The sequence below is a fragment of the Littorina saxatilis genome, linkage group LG1 (genome assembly GCF_037325665.1).
Source record: "Littorina saxatilis isolate snail1 linkage group LG1, US_GU_Lsax_2.0, whole genome shotgun sequence".
Lineage (NCBI taxonomy): Eukaryota > Metazoa > Mollusca > Gastropoda > Littorinimorpha > Littorinidae > Littorina > Littorina saxatilis.
Genome location: NC_090245.1, coordinates 91,695,584 through 91,717,943, shown reverse-complemented (window position 1 = coordinate 91,717,943; position 22,360 = coordinate 91,695,584). Strand labels below are relative to the sequence as shown.

At 41.7% G+C, this 22,360-nt stretch overlaps 1 protein-coding gene across 2 annotated transcripts in view; it reads right to left on the bottom strand.

Annotated features, from left to right (window-relative positions):
* Positions 1-22,360, bottom strand: part of LOC138945532 (nonsense-mediated mRNA decay factor SMG5-like) — a 40,476-nt gene that overhangs the window by 15,779 nt on the left and 2,337 nt on the right. The window contains exons 3-20 of one of the 2 annotated variants that reach the window (XM_070316974.1): positions 21,644-21,773; positions 20,560-20,809; positions 19,552-19,641; positions 19,268-19,346; positions 18,212-18,334; positions 17,511-17,582; positions 15,831-16,048; positions 15,090-15,230; positions 14,216-14,454; positions 13,693-13,801; positions 13,026-13,235; positions 11,968-12,198; positions 10,978-11,085; positions 10,058-10,124; positions 9,015-9,144; positions 8,462-8,537; positions 7,119-7,297; positions 3,087-3,245 (exon numbers count right to left, since the gene is read on the bottom strand). In XM_070316974.1, coding sequence (XP_070173075.1) covers positions 3,087-3,245; positions 7,119-7,297; positions 8,462-8,537; positions 9,015-9,144; positions 10,058-10,124; positions 10,978-11,085; positions 11,968-12,198; positions 13,026-13,235; positions 13,693-13,801; positions 14,216-14,454; positions 15,090-15,230; positions 15,831-16,048; positions 17,511-17,582; positions 18,212-18,334; positions 19,268-19,346; positions 19,552-19,641; positions 20,560-20,809; positions 21,644-21,773 — 2,611 coding nt within the window. The remainder of the gene's footprint in view (positions 1-3,086; positions 3,246-7,118; positions 7,298-8,461; positions 8,538-9,014; positions 9,145-10,057; positions 10,125-10,977; positions 11,086-11,967; positions 12,199-13,025; positions 13,236-13,692; positions 13,802-14,215; positions 14,455-15,089; positions 15,231-15,830; positions 16,049-17,510; positions 17,583-18,211; positions 18,335-19,267; positions 19,347-19,551; positions 19,642-20,559; positions 20,810-21,643; positions 21,774-22,360) is intronic. The other variant, XM_070316982.1, reaches the window with a different exon arrangement.

The following is a 22,360-nucleotide window of genomic DNA, read 5'->3' as shown; positions in this document are numbered from 1 at the left end:
CACGGAGGATTTTTGTAGGTCAGGTCGTGGGAAAGTCCACCCGAAATGTTCCACAGGGGAACTCATGGTTGTGTTTGTATTGTTTATTTTCTCACAGTGATGTTGATGGTTTTTACAGTGCTGTTTTGAAAGAATATTTTACGAATTTGGGGCACACTTTTGACTTTTGGTTCGTTTATCTCGTCGAAGTAACATGCCAGTGTTTCTAAATCAAAACCTTCCAACACCGCTGGTGCAGATTAGACCTGCCTGACTATCTGCGTGCGTGTTAGAGCTGAAGACGAAGCCTCAATCGCCAAAGCATCACCTATATGTAGGTCCTTCTTCTTCTGCGTTCGTGGGCTGAAACTAGCTCGTACACTCGTGTTTTTTGCACGAGTGGAATTTTACGTGTATGACCGTTTTTTACCCCGCCATTTAGGCAGCCATACGCCGTTTTCGGAGGAAATATGTAGGTCCTGAGCATTGGATGTACATTGATACGTGGTGAGATCCGCACGGAACTGTCTATGCAACTTTTCCTAGTCACAGGTGTAAGGTTCGATCTTTTCTTTGAAATTTCGTACTCTGTGTACGTAGCAAAGCGTTTCGCCATTTTCGGTTTTCATTGCAGACGACGATAGTGAAAGTAGAACCTATTGTTTTGTTTTGACCTTTCGTATTCAGGGTTCTTAATTGAAGCTTGGTAAAGGGAGCTTGTCGTGTAAGTGGAAAGTTGACGAAGCTTTTGAAAACAGAAATTGAATGAAGAAGAAAATGTGCCTTTCAGTTATATACAGGAGAACAGGGTTGGTGTTATTCTTTTTCCGTCAAACACGAAGTACACAGATAAAACGTGGTTGACTGACCAAGGCCTGTTGGCACACTATTCAGAATGCACAACAACACTTTGATACCCATTTTTCTACATTCGTGATCACTTGAAATGAATACTGAAAACATAAGTGTTTAAGGTAGTGACTGAATGTATGTGAAGGTACAATTTTTCAGAAATAAATGCATAATCAAAATAATTGATTTCGGCATCAAAGCGTGCAACATACAATCTTGCACACGTTTGCTTTAGTAGTGGCAAAGAAGGAATGCGTGTGACATCACTTTTTCATGGGTTATCAATTTCCTTTGTTTGGTGTGAAACGGGGATGGGTGGGAATGGCATGAAGGGGAGTGCGAAGAGGGTTTGAAGACATGCAAGCCCAGGGGCTCACATCCACGTCCGACATCAAACATACACGGATATTTTTTCCAAATGTTTTTCATGCAAGAGGACATTATGTCCTATTGTTTTTGTCACAAAGTGGTGATTGTCCAATTATACTTTCATTTGATCCGGACATAGTAAAGTTCAATTAAATTTGTTGCGAAAAAAAATAATGTCCTATTGATTTATTTTTGTTCAGGACAAATGTCCTATCACTTTTGCATTGTCCAGGACATTTGTCCTAAGCCACCTCTCATGGATGTGATCCCCTGCAAGCCCAAAGCAAGGCCAGAACATGCACAGAGCCTTCATCTTAGCCAGCACCAGCTAACACCTCCCCCGCTAATCACACCCAGAACAAGCCCATCACAGCCAGTTACAAGCCTCCCTATTCAATTAGCAATCCTCAGCTAATTAACCCCTGACCGATCTTTAGAGTGGGGGGAGTCTGAGAGCCAGCTCCCCAGCTGGGGCAGTCTCTGGCACTGATAGTGCAGCCAACAACACAGTCAATCTCCTGGCTGCAATCCTAACACTAACTGTCAGTGTTACTTTGATAACACTTCCTTTTAACAGGGAGTGAGAGGCGGGCGAGGGGGTGGGATGGTTGTGGTTAGAGGAAGGGAGAGGGTATGTGTGTATGTGTGTGTGTGTGGGGGGGGGGTCATATAAAGTAAGAAGGCTGTGGTACAAGATAGGAAAAACTGGGGGGGGGGGGGGATTAATTAAGAGTAGATTAGAGAAGAAGTCAGTGCAAAAGAGAAAATGCTGGCAGTAAAAGAGAGGGAGAGGGTGGGGTTGGAAGGGTGGGGATCTTATAACCAGCAGTATGCAACACAACAAAACAACAACAACAATTTAGCCAAACATTCTCACAAATAAACAAGAAGCAACTGAACATACAAGTCACACACACACACACACATACAACTCCTGTTGTTGTTTTGGAGTGTGTCATATTTCAATAATTTGTTCAGGAAAAAGCTTCTGATGCCCAAAATTGTTAGGTCTTTTGTTATGTAGCCAAGTGCACTTCGCTACCCTAAACATTCTAACCACCGCATAGCGAAACAACCTAGAACAGTACAAAGGGAGACATCTACTCCGTAGCAGACGATACGATGATGAGCGCGCACCTCACTGGCGCAATTTCTAATAAAATACCTTTCTAAATATGTCTACCTCACTTCTATCTTTCAAAGTTCCTTTTATCTTTGATATGGTCCTAATTATGGTTAGGTTTGCATAGAGAGACTAAGAAACTAACTTCTTCTTCTTCTTCTTCGTCGTTCACTAGAAACTGACTGAACATGCATGATAAACACAGAAATAGACAGAACGACAGATTCAGAATTAATGCCAATCAGAGAGGAAAATCATGAAAAGAATATTTGACACTAAACAATTGATGCAACGTCGTTTATTCTTCATTACTTTGACGAAACAATGTTCAAGCAAGTGGGTCCGCAAGACACACAAAGAAGTGGATGGTGCCTAATCAGAATAATTTTTACACATTGAATTGTGGGAAAAACGAGTCTCACTGCCACCCATGGCAGACAGACTCTACTTTGCTATGAGACCAAGGGTAGGGCGGATGGTTGCGAGAGATTTGATGGGAGGGGGAATGTTTACAGTGCCGTGTGCTGGGCTGTGAGCCGTACCCGTCAATGTTTATCTCAGGCACCCTCGCGGCTGATGCGTTTCAGTTCTATACCGAAAACTGCACCGTGCTGTTCTTGACATCTGTCCTCGCCTTCAGGGCAGACTGATGCAAAGTGGTGTAAAATACACCGAGCCTAGCGGCTAAGTCAAAGCCAAATGCTCGTCTCAAAACTCTACTGAAGACTGATCCACACAAACAATCAAACCCAAGACAACTCACCATCCTCTCCTGAGCCAGTTTTTCGTCTCCCTCATTCTGGTCGTCTCGCGGCATGGGGCCGAAGAACACAGCCTGGTCCTGACGGTACGTGAAGTCCACACCCTCCATGTCCGCCAGAAAGTATCCAAAGTGACGCAGTGCACACACCCTCACAAACATCTGCACAAATACACAGATAAATTTAAAGATTAAATAAAAAATAAAAACTTTGATCATACCATCATGAAGAAAGCAATTTGTCGCTGCCGAAATATTGATAAAGAAAGACCTAACCTGGCTACTGCTGTGTCCTCTTTTTGTTTCAATAAAAAAAACATTCATTGTTTCTCCTTCAATTGGAAATGAACACTGCCTTCTACGTATTGACAAGTACAAGCTAAAGTAAAGCTTCACAACAGAAACAATATGCTTTTTTAAGATATATATATGGAATTTGCAACTTATAAATGAGCAGTTGAACTCACAGGAAGCTATACACAGACCTGTTTACCCTAAACCCGAGGCAAGAGTACTTTCCCAAAAAGTTGAGTGTATTTTTCAAAACGTTGGTGTACTTTGCAAGCAAAGCCATATGGGCTAGGGAAAATGTACGCGTGGATGCAAACATGTTTGTGTAAGAATAGCATGTCTTGTGAACACCTTCAGAATTTAACTCCTTCCAATACAACAGGGATAAAACAATTTTATTTACCTGTCAGTTTATAGCATTATAACCAGTGTCTTCCAAACAGATTGATAATGAAAAGATGAAGTTCGTGAAATAACATCTGCGGTTGACAGTGCCGCAAGTACATTTTTACAATCATCTCAGAAAACATTGCTTCAGCACGGACTACAGCCTTTTCTTCTGGCAGGATTTGCTTTGCGGGAATGAACTTGATAATTCCTTGGCAGCTTTCAGTCGATTTCTTTGCAGCAACGTTGTCCAGGTGAGTTTTGGAAATGCCGCAGTGTCGTTCGATGTCATATTTCCCAGCATGGGCAACGGAGAAATCTGATTTACAATACTTGCGGTGTGCATGACTTTTTCCCATAGTAGACTCCACAATTCCTCGCTCTTTCTTATATTTCTCCAAGAAAATCTGCTGCTTCTGCTGTTTAGACTTGGTACAGTCATCCGAAACTGACACATTTTACCGCTTCATTTTGCCACAATTGTCCAGAAGATCGCACGTGCCAACAACTGAACAAGGTTTCCACAGCTGAAGACTCGCTGTCATGGTTATCTCCCTTCGACCGAAACCGGTATCAGTTGTACCATCCCGTAATCAGCATACCAACACCGAAAAACGTATTCTAGACTTTTTCTTATGCGTATTTTGTGCGTGTGTCGCGTATTTGCGTACCGATAATAATTTGGCGTACAAAATACAAAATTCTTAGTCAGTGGGAATCCGGTGCCAGATCGACGGCAAAATGTGAAAAACAACCTATGATGAGTTGAACAAAGAACTCTTCGAGTGGTTTTCAACAGCTCAATCAAAGAATCTTCCAGTGAATGGCCCATTGCTTCAGATAAGAAACCGATTGCACCTCTCTCTCTCTCTCTCTCTCTCTCTCTCTCTCTCTCTCTCTTTGAGACAAAATTTGTAAATTTTCGTGCCACGATATATATTTTTGTTTTGCTTCTGTACAACCATGAAATTTTGTTGTTGATTTTTATTCCTATTTTTTCCTGTGTCTTTTGTAAACCCCCATGCGTATATGCCGGTGGCCTCGCATTAAATTTCCTGCGCTCTCTCTCTCTCTCTCTCTCTCTCTGTGTCTCTGTGTCTCTCTCTCTCTCTCTCTCTCTCTCTCTCTCTCTCTCTCTCTCTCTCTCTCTCTCTCTCTCTCTCTCTCTCTCTCTCTCTCTCTCTCTCTCTCTCTCTCTCTCTCTCTCTCTCTCTCTCTCTCTCTCTCTCTCTCTCTCTCTCTCTCTCTCTCCTTTTCTTTGAACAAAACAAAAAAAACAAAAAAACTTGAGGGCTTCAAAACTTTGAGTTTTAATAATCACTGTGGCAAAAAAGAATCAGTGACTGTTGGTTATTTTTTAATCCAAAAAAATGTTGGCGCATTCATATTCATAAGAAATGACACCTTGCTACAAAGGACAAAGGCAAGGCTCCCCAAGAGCGTCCTTTGCTCGCAGGTTTTACTGTAAGGCCAAAAAAAAAAAGGTCTGTTTACGGTAACATAGGTAAAAAAAAATAGGGTCGGTAGGTCGGGATTTATTTTTTATTTTTTTCCTTTCCAAAAAACCATATTTTTACGTTATTTTGCAAAAAATACAAAAGATTTTTTTTTTTTCTCCCCCAAATGCCCAAAAAAAGTTTAGGGTCGCGCGAAAAAAATAGGGTCGGTCGGGTTACCGTAAACAGACTATTTTTTTTTTTTTGCCTAATGTATTTCTCCTTCTTTCACAAGACACTCTCAAATCTCTGACATACACCACACTTATAGTTAGAAACATACACAAACAAACACACTCACAAACACACACACAAACACACACACACACACACACGTTCCAGCAAAAATAACAGTCAAACACTCGAACGCGATGCATTCACACAGGTTCAAGTGGGCAAAGGGAAGCAACTCAAATAACTGACAGGGCGGAGCCAAGCTGTGAAAGGTTAGTTTTTAGCCACATAGTGACATACACACAAAACACAGCTGAAATTTAGCTGCCTTATTGCGTTCAGTTTTCAAAGGTCTCAAAAAGGTCACAGGGATAAAAAAAAAATAAAAAAAAGAAAGTAACCACACGAGAAGATGATTACAATGCAGGGACAGTGGTTTTTACATTTAGTCAAGTATTGACTAAATGTTTTAACATAGAGGGGGGAATCGAGACGAGGGTCGTGGTGTATGTGTGTGTGTGTGTGTGTGTGTGTGTCTGTCTGTCTGTCTGTCTGTCTGTCTGTCTGTCTGTGTGTGTAGAGCGATTCAGACTAAACTACTGGACCGATCTTTATGAAATTTGACATGAGAGTTCCTGGGTATGATATCCTCAGACGTTTTTTTCATTTTTTTGATAAATGTCTTTGATGACGTCATATCCGGCTTTTCGTGAAAGTTGAGGCGGCACTGTCACGCTCTCATTTTTCAACCAAATTGGTTGAAATTTTGGTCAAGTAATCTCCGACGAAGCCCGGACTTCGGTATTGCATTTCAGCTTGGTGGCTTAAAAATTAATTAATGACTTTGGTCATTAAAAATCTGAAAATTGTAAAAAAATTATTTTTTTATAAAACGATCCAAATTTACGTTCATCTTATTCTCCATCATTTTCTGATTCCAAAAACATATAAATATGTTATATTTGGATTAAAAACAAGCTCTGAAAATTAAAAATATAAAAATTATGATCAAAATTAAATTTTCCAAATCAATTTAAAAACACTTTTATCTTATTCCTTGTCGGTTCCTGATTCCAAAAACATATAGATATGATATGTTTGGATTGAAAACACGCTCAGAAAGTTAAAACGAAGAGAGGTACAGAAAAGCGTGCTATCCTTCTCAGCGCAACTACTACCCCGCTCTTCTTGTCAATTTCACTGCCTTTGCCATGAGCGGTGGACTGACGATGCTACGAGTATACGGTCTTGCTGAAAAATGGCATTGCGTTCAGTTTCATTCTGTGAGTTCGACAGCTACTTGACTAAATGTTGTATTTTCGCCTTACGCGACTTGTTTTTTTTTTTACATTGACAGTTGGTGAAACGCTGACATTTATTTCAAATTGCCCCAAACAATGCCAGTTTCCGCATCGTTGCCACACTTTTTCACAGCAGGAAATAGCTTACTGTGGAAACCCCTTTTAAGACCGCCAAAAATCTTAGAAAACGAGGTAGTCCGAAAATGGGGAAAATTTACTGAGGTCACGAGCAGAAAATCGGAGAAAACGAGGGTTTTAAAACAGAGGGAATCCAAAATCAGGGGTCTTAAAAGGGGGTTCCACTGTACCGCTGCAGCTTTAACGCACACACACGTAACACATACAACAGTCAATCCCTATTCTACACAAAACTCTGTGTGTCTGACCTCCTGCATCTCCGACAGCTGGGCGCGGTGTGATGTGGTGAAGTCCAGGTGAGCATGCCCCTCGGCCAGGGGAGGCAACTGGCACAGCTCGATGTCCTCCGTCAAGGGGTACACCTGCACCCACTGACCCCACTGTGTGTTGGCCAGCACACCACGAAGCTCGTCAACGTTACCCTCGTCTGAAGACAAATAATGTGCTAAGCGTTACAACTCTCAGCACACCACGAAGCTCGTCAACGTTACCCTCGTCTGAAGACAAACAATGTGCTAAGCGTTACAACTCTCAGCACACCACGAAGCTCGTCAACGTTACCCTCGTCTGAAGACAAACAATGTGCTAAGCGTTACAACTCTAAGCACACCACGAAGCTCGTCAACGTTACCCTCGTCTGAAGACAAACAATGTGCTAAGCGTTACAACTCTCAGCACACCACGAAGCTCGTCAACGTTACCCTCGTCTGAAGACAAACAATGTGCTAAGCGTTACAACTCTCAGCACACCACGAAGCTCGTCAACGTTACCCTCGTCTGAAGACAAACAATGTGCTAAGCATTACAACTTGCACAGACAGACTGGGAAAAAAACCCGCAACAGATAGCAATAATAACATTCACTTTTGAATCAACCCATTGTAACTAAAAGAAGGGGGAAGGAAAAGATGTGCGGAAGATGGAGTCACCAAATAGGGGAACAACTGAAAACTTTAACCTATTTGATGGTATAAAAGAAATAGCTAAAGTTACTGAAAGCACAACTAGCTGTAATGCATTTTCTCTTGGTTCAGATGGTCAAGGGGAGGCAATCTAAATTACGGACAAGGGGGGTCTTCAAAATTTAGTCATGTTTAAATTTCAACACCAAAACTTCAATCATTAAACTTGCTCTGAGAAAGTGACTTTCATGCCAAGCAAGTTTCAGGAATAGCACTCATGAACGGCTTTACAGGAATCCAAAAGTAAAAAAAAATATTGCTAGAAAAATGGAAAGTTTTCGATTTCAACTGACTTGCTCTTCTCAGTTTTCAAAGTTTGCCTAATGTCCACTGATGTAAAAACGTAGGAAAGCAGAAGACAGTATTTAGGAAGGTAGCGGTGGAAAACATTTTCTGCAGTAGAACTGTGTTCAAAATTACACTTGGATCACATTTTGGACTGTCAATTTTTTCCCCACCCAAATGATGCTAACAAATACCAAGGCATTTTTGTATCACATAAAAAAAACGTTCAGAAATTCTTTCTACAAGTTTGGGTAATTGTCTTCTTGTTCTAACGGTCTGCACTTTGTTGTTCACAGAACAAATTGAATACCCTTTTCCGGTACAAAACAAGCAGATCTACTCACCGTGCTGTACCAGATCGTTCTCATGGGGAAGAAAGTTGAGCAGAACAGCCAGGCGACTCCACAATGACTGAGAGCTCTGAGAACATACAAAGAAATGTATTAACCGAACCGTTGTTAACAAAACCTACACACCCTCAGTAAAGAACCGAGACTCTGAAAGACAGAATATAGCAGCCAAACATACCTGCACTGAGAACACAAGATGAGACATTTCAATGCAGCGAACAAGGACAAGCGGACAGGTCATCCAACAAGGAAGAGTATATCATTATTGAATCTTCTTCTTCTTCGTTCATGGGCTGAAACTCCAACGTTCACTCTGGTTTTTGCACAAGTGGGTATTTACGTGTGTGTTAATTTTTACCCCGACCATTCAGGCAGCCAAACGCCACTTTCGGGGGAATTATTGAATCAAATAACACCATCAGATGTGAACAAACAACTAAATCAGGATATATAGATACTAAGAACAACCTTACAGACAAACTCACCTAACAAAGCTTGCAGGTAAGACAAAGTCAAGCCACAAAAACAACAAGGTCAAGTCCCTCACCTGAGCACAGGCTGTGATGATGGCTGCCTGGCAGATCATCCAGTCACACATGACCTTGACCAGGGCCAGGAGACCTTCACCTTGAATCACTTCCAGCACCTGTTGAAGTTGTCGCATTCCCAGCTCATGTCTGCGATAACACACACAAAAGTGATTCCACTGCAATGTGTTTTTTTTCCTGAATCCAAAAATATATGCCGTACTTTTGGGACTATAACTATAAGGCGCAACTTTTTTCCTCAACTTGAACCCCTGTGCCCTATTGACCTGTACCGCCTTCTGTAAGGCTAAAGATAGTACACATGTACTCACATGCTATGCAATGAAACATAACACTCCCTCTCTTGTGGTATGCATGTTTCTGCTACTATTACCCTGGCCGAGTTTCCTCTCAAACATCAAAAGAATTGGTCTCATAGGTAAAACTTGGTCATAGACCCCGGGTAAGAAGGTCAGTGTCTGTAAACTGGGGCAGGCAGCTGGTTTCAGCTGACAAGTATGGGTCATTTACCCGAGGTCACCAGGCCAACCAGCTATTACAATGCACCTGCCTTTGATCTCACCGCACATCGGTAGCAAAAATATATCCACTCTGTAGTCTTCCTTTCATGTGAGGCCAATATACCGGAAGCGCCTATTGTGTGGAATTTTCTCACTTTTACCTTAAAAGTGGGGGCTGCACTCTTTATAACGAAGCGCCTTATAGTCCCAAAAATAGGGTAGATGTTACATTTGAATTGATATTGTGCTCACAAACAACGAAAAACGCGTTTTATGCAAATTAGGTATGCTGTTGACATGAGATTTCGTTAGTCTCGATGACATTTTAGTTAACTTTTGATGTTAAGGCCAAAAGGTTGACTATATGTTTTGTTATCGCTTTATTAGACTTGATATGACCTAATTTCTCACAAGAAACTTCTTTCTGTAAGTGGGTTGTAATGGTGACATTCAGTTTTGCACTCAAAATGATGAATCTATTCCCACACTGATGCAAATATATACATGTGCCAGTCAGAATAGTCAGAATAGTCACAACATACTTTTCAGCAGCACTGGAAGAGCTCTGTTCGTTGTCAGCATCGTCTGTGTCGGTCACAGCTGACTGTTCTGCACACACACACAAACACAGGTTGTACACATCTGCTTGTTGACACACCAGAGGGGTAAACACAACCTTCCACAGAGCATTACACACGGTTACACAACAAAGGCGCTTAGCCGCACGGTATTGTCATTCGTGTGTTTGTTACTTCTTTTCGGATCACCACTATAAGCTTATAGCTTGTGTTGATTCTGAACATGCTCATAATATATTGTATCTGTGAATTGGTGAATACAACACTGTTTAAACCAACAAAAGCACTTCACAAACTAAGGAACATGTGATGTCAAGCTCCAGATATGTCAGTGACGTCCCATACTGAAAGAAGAGTGCACATTTTAAGATTCATTCAATGTGAGAACGTAGCTTGGGGCTAAATCGGAATACTGCCCATGTGATGTGATACAGTGGAACCCCCTTTCAACCCCCCCCCCCCCCCCACCCCCTTTTAAGACCTTTACTTTTTGCTTTTTTTTTTCATGAGCCCTGTTAGGCAAAAAAAAAAAAAAATAGTCTGTTTACGGTAACATAGGTAAAAAAAAAAGGGTCGGTAGGTCGGGAAAATTCCCCCCCCCCCCCCCCAAAAACCACATATTTATAAGTTATTTTGCCAAAAAACAAAGACTTTTTTTTTCTTTTCCCCCAAATGCCAAAAAAAAGTCTAGGGTCGCGCGAAAAAAAAAGGATCGGTCGGGATACCGTAAACAGACTATTTTTTTTGTGTGGCCTTAATGTACCCCCATTTTAAGACCTGGTTTTCTCAGATTTGTGGAAGTCTTAAAAGGGGGGTTCCACTGTACCTTGACAACCAATGCACTGATGATAATGACACTGCATGAAGTGTTTCTATCAACTGACCAGTGTCTGTGGGAGCTGTGCTGACCTCTGTGTCAGTCTCTATCACAAAGTTGGCCAGCTTCTCTGTGATGTCAGCTACATGGCGGGCTTCTTCTGACGACACAAAGCCTGCAACATACAGCACAACATGCTTGTGGTGTGGCTGCTCTGCGGATACACTTCCTGACAAGAACGTGGAAGGTCTGAGAAATAAAGGGAAGTAAGAGCTCTAAATACAGCGCGTAAAAACTTGCAGCTATCTTAAAAGCTATTTTTGAAAGTAAGTGTCACACCGATCTTGTTTTCTCTCTTGTCTCCTATGCATAAGTCCATCCAAACCATACTATACATCACAGAGAGATTGATAAAAAACATAACCGAGAAGAAATTAACACACACAATCACATTTTAAAACACAGGTTCACAGACACACTTACCAAAAGCTTGTTAAAGCATCAGTTCCTCTACTCTTAAAAGAGAACAACCCTTCCTTCCATGTTTGCTTCACAAACCTCACACAACACAGACAAACAGACCTGCCAACCCCCTGTGAAGCCAGAGCCCCTCTCTTGACGCGTTCAAGAGTAGGTTGAAGACTCAGTTCTTCCCGTAGCTGGCTGCGACTTTCATGTTCGACGTGATGTGTTGTGCCCCAAAAGACATTCTTGTGCTCTGCTCTGTGAGAGGTGTTTTCTTTGTGTTTAATATTATTTTGTTTGGACCTAGCTATTGATGTGTACATTGTTGTTAAACGTTGTTTGTTGTATGTTTATCAGGGTTTGCTAGTGTGTGATAGGGTTCGTGTCCGTCTGTAGATGTTAGTTTCTTTGTTAGTCCTGTGTTGACAACTCTTCGACAAGCGCTTTGAACTGTACCCACGGAATACGCGCTATATAAGCTTCATATTGATTGATTGATTGATTGAAGCCTCAAGTGTAACAATCTAGATTTTATCGAAAGGTCAACAGCTGGCAGCTCTGCACACACACACAAACACACACACAAATTTACCAGGAGGCACAGACACATGAGTCTTGCCCTGCATGACGTCGTTGCAATGCGAGTTCGTTCCGTTAGTGTAGGGGTCGCTGGTTACAGTGATGTTCTGACCCAAGAAGAGGCCGGAGTTGGAGAAGAGCTCGGAAGACACATCGGCCAGATAACGTCGCTCTGCCAGGTTTGACCAGTCACCACTGCCCCCTTTACTGTTGTTACGAAGATGAGTTCTGTTCCTGCCTGAAGCTGCAACAGGAGAGGAAGAATTTTCTTGAGGTGATTTTCCATACATGCTTCTGGTCATGTCATTTCTTTGTAACAAAAATTGTACGTTAACTCATTTGCAACAATCTGCTTCTACAAATTCATCAGAAACTTGTGCATGATCGTCATTTTCACTTTTCTATTCATTTCTCGAGAATTGGGGTGAAAGACCAGCATCATCAAATAGGTCAGAAATAACCACACTTAGGATAAAGAAATTAGGACAACAGACATTGCTGCCACAGAATGGTATTACAGAAAATCATGCATCAGCTTCTACAAACTCATTCTCTTTGCTAATGAAGTCATCAGGGAGCAATGCAACCTTTGAAAATGTCCAGCTTCAATAGACGTTTCCAGAAATAGCTCTGTGAGCTAAATTAGACCACGAGCTCATTGTTCACTGTGATGCTACCACTACCAGCATGTTTACACCTTGCATCACCTGCAAGGAATAGAACTCTTCCACAGTGTATACAAACCCCTGACAGATTTATTTTTAAACATCGATTAGCACACAATTACTGTGGTGAAATGCTTGTTTAACAAATAGTGATCAATCGGAACACCTTAACGAACAGTGACACAGTCCTCTTACAGGCCTGAAAGTGGCGAGTATTTAACTCGCCATGGCGAGTAGAAACATGTAACTGGCGAGTAGAAATGTTCATCTACTCGCCAAATGCGAGTAAAGTTGCTGAAACAAATTGTTGGTTTGGCTAGTAAAGTTTGCTCTCTGGCTAGTAAATTTTCAGAATCACTAGCCAAAGGCAAGTACACCATTTGTTGGACTTTCAGGGCTGTCTTACCATTTGGCACGGCTTGCCTGGAGTCTCCGTTAGCGCTGGGCGAGGTTTGTTTGGTTTCTGAGCTGCTCAGGGAGGTTGTAGCCGTGGCCTGGGAAGACGTCTCCTGCGAGTCTGACAAGTCCGAGTCTGAGTCGTTGCAGTCAAAGTAGTTTGCCAGGTCATCCTCCGACTCTTCCGTCATGTTCTCCTCCTCTTCATCGTTGTCTTCTCCTGTTGGGCAGTGAACACACACATTTAACACTCAACACTCAGCTAATGGCCTTCCTTCGTAGACCCAAAAGTTGGCTTTGCAAAGACTTCGCCAAGTCTTTTTACCGCAAAATCAGTGCCGAAGCTTCGTGCAGAGAGCTTTGTGAAGTAGACTTCGCAAAGTCCACTTTGCCCAATTAATATTAGGCTTGCAGAATTGCGCTAAAAAAAAAGGAAGATAAAGTTGATACTGTACTCGCGCCAGACCAAAGTTCCTATTGATACCGGCTTGATACTTTGAATAAATGACAATTACTTATTTGAAGCAAAGAGGGTAACTCTGGTCAGTTATTCATAATGAAGACATCCAAACCTAATGTTATATCATTACTGTGTGTAAAAGTCCTCATAGGAACAAGCATGTAATTGTAAATACACAGCATGAACAGAAAACCTGACCGACAGCCATATAACTGACCTTCGCTGAGGTCAGATTCATCCGACATTTCCGAGAGGTCACTGCTGCTGTCACTCTGATGACGACGCCTTCGACGCCGCAGATTTCTCAGCTTGAAAGAACGATATCTCTGAAACAAGCAAAGTTTTTGCAGGATTACCACAAAAACACAAAAGTAAACAATGGTCCAACTCCAAATAAAAGGACATCAAATTCCATTCTAGTGCATCTTGATCAGTTCTTCAGCTCCTTACAATAGCAAACTAGGCCCATGTTCAGTCCAGGACACAACTTTATCAAGAAAGATTCATCTTCAGCTTTAAGGTGACCATACCAACGCTGCCATGGCTAAAGTAATTGAGTGCTAAGTGTTGCCACAAATGCATTTCAGTGTGTACAATGTGACAACTTCACTCAAATGCACAGCAGTAGGGTAACACCTGTTACGCAATTCGTCTGTCATCATGTATTACTGAACACTTGACCTGTCAGAATGTACACATCCTCATCCATATCACTAAATTCTTGTGTTTCTAAACCTCACTTTATTTTGCTGCTTTCCTTCCTCTCTGCTGCTGTCCCCTGCCCCGGTGGTCTCCCCTGGCCCAGTGGTCTCCCCTGCACCAGTTGTGTCCCCTGCCCCAGTAGTCTCCCCTGTCCCAGCGGGGGGTCCAGAGCTATCGCTGCCACGTCGGTTGTACGTGTCCTCTCCTTCACGCACCTTCAGAGGGGGAGTGGGTGGGGGGTCGTCCAGACAGTCTGAAGAAGCGTCATCATGAATGTCTGCAACACAAAAAGTCACTGAGATGTTGACAAGTTTTGCCATCTTTCTCAGTCTCATTGCAAAACAAGTCGAGTAAAGCATTCAAAACAATCAGTCAATCTGTACGCCTAACATCAGAGTCCTGGCTGACCAAACCCCGTTGTCTGAGACAGTGCTGTAAAGAGGGAAACCTAAAGTTGCATGAAACAGATTTTTGGTGTTTCTGAGCAAAATATCAATTCAAATAAATATAAAAAAAAATTAAAAACTCTTGGGAATATCATCTGGAAGAACTCACAGGTAAAGTTTCCTGAAGATCTATGGTGTCATTTTTCTGAGAATCGGTGTACACAAAATATCACATTTTTGTGTGACATCTGCCTGCTTAACTCATACTAGCCTTCTGGGCTTCCATGGCAAGGCTTGTGTTGAAGGACAGAAAATTAATGGTGTCCACAGAGCATGGACTTGGCTACCAATACAGAGCTTAAAGCCACACATCCTGTGCCCAGGACATCAAGCCTTGTTATAGTGGAAGGCCACAGAGCTACACTATGTGTCATCAACAACAATAACAGATGTAGTCCAGACACGAGAAAACAGACCTGTATCTGTCCAACCCGCATGCCAACTGATATTGGCCTTCAAGACTCACCTTCTGTCATTCCGGATTCTAGCAGCTTGTTGGGGTTCTGTCGTTCATAGAGGGCGCTCTGCAGTCTGATGATGACATGATTCAGGGTGTGGGAAAACAGAGCCAGGAGGAACGCTGTAGCCACTGTCACATGGGTTGACCCTGAACAACCAAACAGCCACCATATTAGTTCACTACACGAAGACGGCCCTCCTCTGGAGTCTTGCCATGTTGACACTGGCTGTGGCCATGTGGTCCGGTGGAGTTGGTCCTGCAGTGGGCATGGGCCATTGTGGAGCAAGTGTTCCAGTCATTGGAGATGTGTCTCAGAGGCAAACCTCAGGCCAATCTTCAACTTGTTGAAAAAGTGAGCTTTCCTGTTGTTCTACAGCTTCAGCAGTGACAGATACTCTTGCCTATGCACCCCACTTGGTGGGCTTCAACTCAATCCCATCTCTAATCTGTACACAGACTGACAGACTGTTCTGCTCTTCATAAGACAGAAAAAATTAACAATCTTTTATCAGCCAAAGAAGTAATATTGTTAAATTCAAGTGAAATAAAACTAAATCAAGAAAAATTAAAGACTGGAATCAAATAGAGAATAGAGAAAGCTTAGAGAAAAGAACACAAACACTAACATTTTCTCCTTGAGAATGGTCTCACCAATTTAACTTATAAAACAGACTAAGTGGGTTAAAGTGTAAGAGAGAGAGTTTAAAGTACAGAACATAAAGAAAATATCCTCGAAAAATTTCTCACCAATTTTCTGCAGCAGATGGATCTGACTGATGAGGCTTGCAACGATCTTGAAAACGATGTCATTATCCAGATATTGTGTGGGCTCCGAGGAAGGGTGTTCCCTCGTACCCACATCAAGGTCAGCACAGTTGGCGCTTGTGCTGGGCTCGTAAAACATGCACAGGTTGAAGTCCTGCAGGGTCTGTTGGCACATTCCTTGAAGGTCCGCTATACTCACACTGACACAGAAAACAGCCCAGTTGTTTCATAAAATACATCTGAACAATCATGTGTCTATAAAGCCTGTCCTAAATTGAGCGAAGTCCACTACTTGCAGTATACTTCGGGAAGCTGGCCGTACAGAGCTTTAGCACTGAGTTTTTGGTAAAAAGACTTTGCGCAGTCTTCGCAAAGTCAACTTCTTGCTCAATAAAGGACTGCCTTAACTCTCTCTGAATTTATTTGCAGAATTTGTGTATACAGTTTTACCACAAAGAGACTGCAGAATGCATATCAATATCAGTAGAAACTATGAATTAAATCTAATGTGTGCTTTCAACCTTTGCAAAGCCATTCTAGAACAAGTTGCCATCTTAAACCCTTACCAATACTCTGATTTATTATAAGGCCTAAAAAAAAAATAGGTGTGGTTACGGTAACCCGACCTACCCTATTTTTAGGGGCCGATCCTATAACTTTTTATTACATTTGTCAAAAAAACCAAAACAACCCAGTGCAAAAAACGCAATGAAAGCGAAAGCGCCCGTGTCGCACACTTATTTCCCTGTCAAGTACCGTACTTTCCGGGCCATAAGGCGCGACTTTTTTCCTCGAGTTCGACCCCTGCGTCTTGTATAACGAAGCGCCTAATCCGTGTATGAAATACGAAAAAAATCAAAGAGACCAGTCAAACAACTTGTGATAATGCATGTTTCAGCTACTAGGTACTGCCCTGCCTTTGATCTGGCCGCACACACAGATTTCCACTCTGTTAAACTCGGTCACTGACCGGTCACTGACCCCGATGCAGGAAGTGTTTCCTCTCTCAGATATGACAGGGGAACCACCTCTCATGGCAAAAACTGGGTCATTGACCCCTGGGAAGAAGGTCGTGTCTTTTAACAAGGCCACCCAGCTATCACAATGCCTTTGGTCACTGACCCCGATGCAGGAAGTGTTTCCTCTCTCAGATATGACAGGGGAACCACCTCTCATGGCAAAAACTGGGTCATTTTGGTGCGCCCTATTGGCCCCCTGCGTCCAATGGGTGACTGGATTACATTTTTTTTTTTTTTAAAGAAGGGGGTGCGTCTTAGATAACAAAGCGCCTTGTCACCCGGAAAGTATGGTAGGTTTAATTTGTACACATTAGAAAAAAAAGTTTAAAAAAAAAAAAAGTGATTGCCTACCTACCTACCCTATTTTTTTTGGCTATGTTACCGTAACCACACCTATTTTTTTTTTTTTGGCCCAAACGCCAAGGTAGCACCATGTCAGTAAGAGACACAAACGTTTGAGCTTATCAATGAGACAGAATCCGAAGTTAGTAACACATGAAGAAGTAGATGAAATGGATGTACATTGTTTCAAAACCTTGAACATTTTAGAAATCAAAAAACCAGATTAGGCTGCTAACGTTCAAACATTTTAGAAACTGAACATATCAGAAAAAATAACTCTAAAGACAAAAATCCAACTTACCTGTCCTCAGGACCCGAAAAGACCTCCATCAGATGCAGGTAGCCCACAAAGAACCGCTGAATGTCCTGAGGCCTGTAATCACACTTGTCTTGCTTAAAACTTCTTTCACATTTCTTTCTTTCGCCTCCAGTGTCTCTTATCAATTGACACCAGATTTATTAACTGATGTACATACATATAATTCACAAGCTTCTTTACTCAAATAGCCGATCCACATTTTTACTCAATTGCTTGTTATTCAGCTAACATGCTATTTTCCCCCAAAGCGGTGTATGGCTGCCTAAAGTAAATGGCAAGGTAAAAACCGTCATACATGTAAAAACCACTTGAGCAAAAAACACGAGTGAACGTGGGAGTTTCAGCCCATGAAAGAAGAAGAAGAAGCTCACTTGCTATTACACTCAACCTTAAGATTACTCTTTTGTAACTGAAAACTGCCTCACACCTATGCACTCAATGATGTGAATTAACCCCACCCGCATTTTCTTCTAAACTTTGATGTACATGTACCAGGAATAAACAAAATCATGCACACCTCTCTTACACAAATATTAACTCCGCTTCCAATTTTACACACATGCATGCGCACACACGCACTCATACACACATGGTGTAAGACAAGAGTCAATAAAATTACAACAGCTATACCAACACACAAAAACACGACAACAACAAAACTGAAACACAAATAGCGTTCCTACCTCTGCATGTCAGGTGGTAGATCCCTGGCAACATGGTTCTGATGCTGAACGCGAGTCTGGTTTTTCTCAAACAGACGCTTCAGGTTGCCCTGCGCCCCGTCAAACGGTTTCTCACAGGCAAGACTGCAGGTCAGACACACAGAGAGGGAAACATTATCAGGGATCGCGTTTACGCACGATTTTTGCGTATTTGACGCATTTTAAAAGTCGCTGACGCGTTTTTTTCGCCGCGCCGCGTAAGCCATACGCAAAAATATTGTAACTTTTTCTTGTCTTCACGCAGCGCTTTTGCTCTGACTTAATAATCGCCCGATCCTGAAACTGACTATAGGGCTCGAGAAGTGACGACACACATGAAATCTGCGCGTCAAAACTAAAGTCCGTTTCTTTTTGCATCGAAGTATCGCAAACGAACGTAACGAGGGTATTACCAGATAATGTCTTGTCGGATAATGAAACAGACATTAGCTGCTCTCCCATCTCGCGCTTCCAAAAGGCAGAAAGTGTGTCTAGTCGTATTAGAGTGGGAAACAAACTCGCAAGGCCCGAAGGTTGGAGACAGCAGGGGTGTTATTCGACAGGCGTGCGCGGAGTTCGACAGGAAAACTCGCCGTATTTAGGTAAGGAGTGTCTTTAAGTCTTTCGTGCGTGTTTTGTTTGTGTCTGTACGTGTTTTCGTAGTACGCAAAAATATTGGTCTGTGACGCGTTTTTTTCGTTTCGTTGCGTATGACTTACGCGTTTTTTAAAAAGCTAGTGCGATCCCTGCATTATTGTTCAACAGGTCAATCACTCTAACACTGTAAACTGTTTCAGTTATTTGCACTGCTGAAAGCAGTTGATATGAAATATTCATCATATATATACATGGATCTGTATCTCAGAGATCAGTAGGTTTCAATGACTTATGCATTGGAATTTCCTTTCTTCTTTTCTAAATGCAAGCTTCTTCAGCAGAAGGCTCAATCTTTTATCCATCCCCACAAATGGTAATCATTAAAATTTTCATAAGTTCAACATGTGTTTAAAACGCAGGTACACAGTAGCCAGTACTCACCATCTAAAGTAGTGGTAAGCTGCTTCACAGGAGAAGAACCTGGATCCTGCCAAGGTTCCAAGCTGGTTGTGGGGCATACCTGCAAAAACAAGATTACATTTGCACATGAAAATCTGCTGAACAAGATATTTAAAAGTAGGTCTAACCTGTTGATGATTTAACATTTTCCCTGGTCAGTTTGTTCAACCACTCATTCCCCATTTACGCGGAATGAACCCCAGTACATGTAATTCAAAGAGCACTGTTTAGTACAACAAACAAGAGCGGAATGTGTGCCTCTTTACCTATTTCTGGGAAGAGCATGAAGGCCTGGTGGTAGAACCTCTGAGCTGTGGCTGCACTCACCACTGGGTCCACGTCTCGCTGGTAGCGCGCTGCAATCACACACATTCCATCAGCTGGCATACAAAACAGTATTACTTTAGGACTAAGAACCAGGTGTTTATCACACACATTTCATCAGCTGGCATACAAAACCGTATATTTTAAGGACTAAGTTTAAGACCCAGGTGTTAATCACGCAAATTTTACAAGATGGTACACAACACAAGTCTTCTTGTATAGAACAAAAGACCTGGTGAAAGAAACTCCCAGTGGCTGTACTTTTCAACATGCTTTTTGCATATAATCACAACATGCTAAAAAAAAGGTATAAAATCTAATGTGTCAAAGTTACTTCATGTGTTTTCACATACTCTGCTCACTTTGAATGCAAGTTTGTTTGATTTATGACTTGTTTCCAGTACAATCAACATGTTAACCATAACAATGCTAAAAGTGTTGACTTGAACATATTTCACTCCACTCATAGACTTCATTTTCAGCTAGGTTTCAAAGTTTATTGAAAATCTTAGGTCCTCTAAAGACATGGTAAACAAAACATTCAAGAAAATAACAACGTTCAATTTTCAAGACCGCTCTGCGACCTTGAAATTTGACATGGATCAATCAAACTTGGGTTATGTATGAAAGTAATCAAACCCTGGTAGTGTGTGAAGTTTCAAAGATATTTCTTCAAAAACGCTTGAGAAACTGGTAAATTTCCATTTTTTTTACATCTCACATGACCCTGCTGTGAGCGTGACATCAACATTTGACAAGGGTACACCAAATGTTAATCTTGTTTGAAGATTATCAAAACCTACCAGTGTGTAAAATTGGAGCCTCGAAGTAAAAAAAACAACCCAGAAAAACCTCAACGTTAAGTTTTTGTCCAGGGATGGCCTAACACTGCTCATTACTAAGACCCTCCTGTGATTACTCAGGTGAGTCAAAAACTGAGCAATACTAACCAATATCGCCAAGACATATCAGACATCGGTGACAAGCCCGTTGTGCCCACTCTTGTGCTGCATTGGTCCACATCTTGCGACTGTTCCCACCTGGTGTGCGTGTGTCGGGGACAACGTGAAAGTCCAGGACGCCCGCCAGAGTGAGACGAAACTCTTGCTGCAGGCGAAACAACAGGTGCTGGTAGTACCCCATGGCTGCTGCCAGGTGAGTGCGGTATGCCGTCTCCAGTGACCCATGATGACGTACCTGCTGGGAGAAGCAAAGAGACAGAAGGTTAATCAGAGCTGACTTCAGACGTAAGGCAATCACGTTATCGGGTAACAAGCCCTAAACTACATATTTTGTACAGAATCAGGCACTGCAGACTTAAATGCACACCTGTATGTTTGCTTTCAAATATTCACTCTTCTCTCTCACCCACTGACATAGACACAAGAACAAATACTTCAGTGTCTGTCTTTACAAAACAGATTTTTTTGTTTTGTCTTCTAATTCTATTTCTAATGATAATTACAATTTACATCATCAAAGGCCTCTAAACCTATAAAGGACCACATACCTCCCATTCTGTTACTCTTGTATGTTACTCTGTTACTCTTGTATGCATTGCATAAGCTTCACACACTTTTGCTGTATTATGTCCACAAGAGCAACAAATTATCACTATTTCCTTTTCCCTTTTTTACCAACCAAATCGTTTGAAAAAATCCAACTTGAATGAACAGAATCTTGTTTCAACTAAGTTACATGCCCCTTCCCTCCTTCTCATTAGGCAAACAAAACAAAAAAAAGTGTGGTTACGGTAACATAGCCAAAAAGAATAGGGTAGGAAGGTAGGCAATCACTTTTTTTTTTAAACTTTTTTTTCTAATGTGTACAAATTAAACCTACTTGACAGCGAAATAAGTGTGCGACTCGGGCGCTTTCGCTTTCATTGCGTTTTCTGCACTCGTTTTCTTGGTTTTTGTGGGGTTTTTTTTGACAATTGTAATAAAAAGTTATAGGGTCGGCCCCTAAAAATAGGGTAGGTCGGGTTACCGTAACCACACCTATTTTTTTTTTAGGCCTTATATGTGTATCTACCTTGAGCTTCTTATTGTGTTTGAGCATCTGAATGATTTGGTAGAAGACCTTCCTCCACAGCACTTCCTCAGCTTTACGGCCATACTCCACGGGGTTCAGGAACATCAGACGCTCACAGTAGTCCTTCAGTCTGCACAATCATACAACAACAGCGTGTCAATCTCTTCAAATTTGTAAAGCACATGTTTGGATGTGTTGAAGACAATTTTCACCTTTAAAATAAAGTTTAATGTATTGCTGAAGAATACCAACCTGAAGAAGTCAGCGACAGACTTGCAAAATATTGATGAAGAATATAGCAAAACTGGTTTCTTTTGTGTTTACTTTTTGTTTTGATGTATTGTTATTAATATATAATTATAATGTAACCTTCTTTTTAATGAACAGCAGGGGCTCACATCCACGTCGGACATCGGACATACACGGATATTTTTTCCAAATGTCCTAAACATGTTTCATGCAAGAGGACATATGTCCTATTGTTTTTGTCACAAAGTTGTCATTGTCATTTGATCCGGACATTGTCAGTACTTTCCAATTTACAGTAGTTTGATTTTGCTATTTCATCGATGTTTTGCGAAGCGATGTGTCACTCCAAGCAGACGAAACTTGGGGAGACTGTATGTGCTTTTTATAGAGAAGAGCTTCCAAGGGTCGCAACTCTCAATGCTCCAAGCCGGTTGACAGTTGCCCCCATTCGCGTTTTTTAACGTTTTA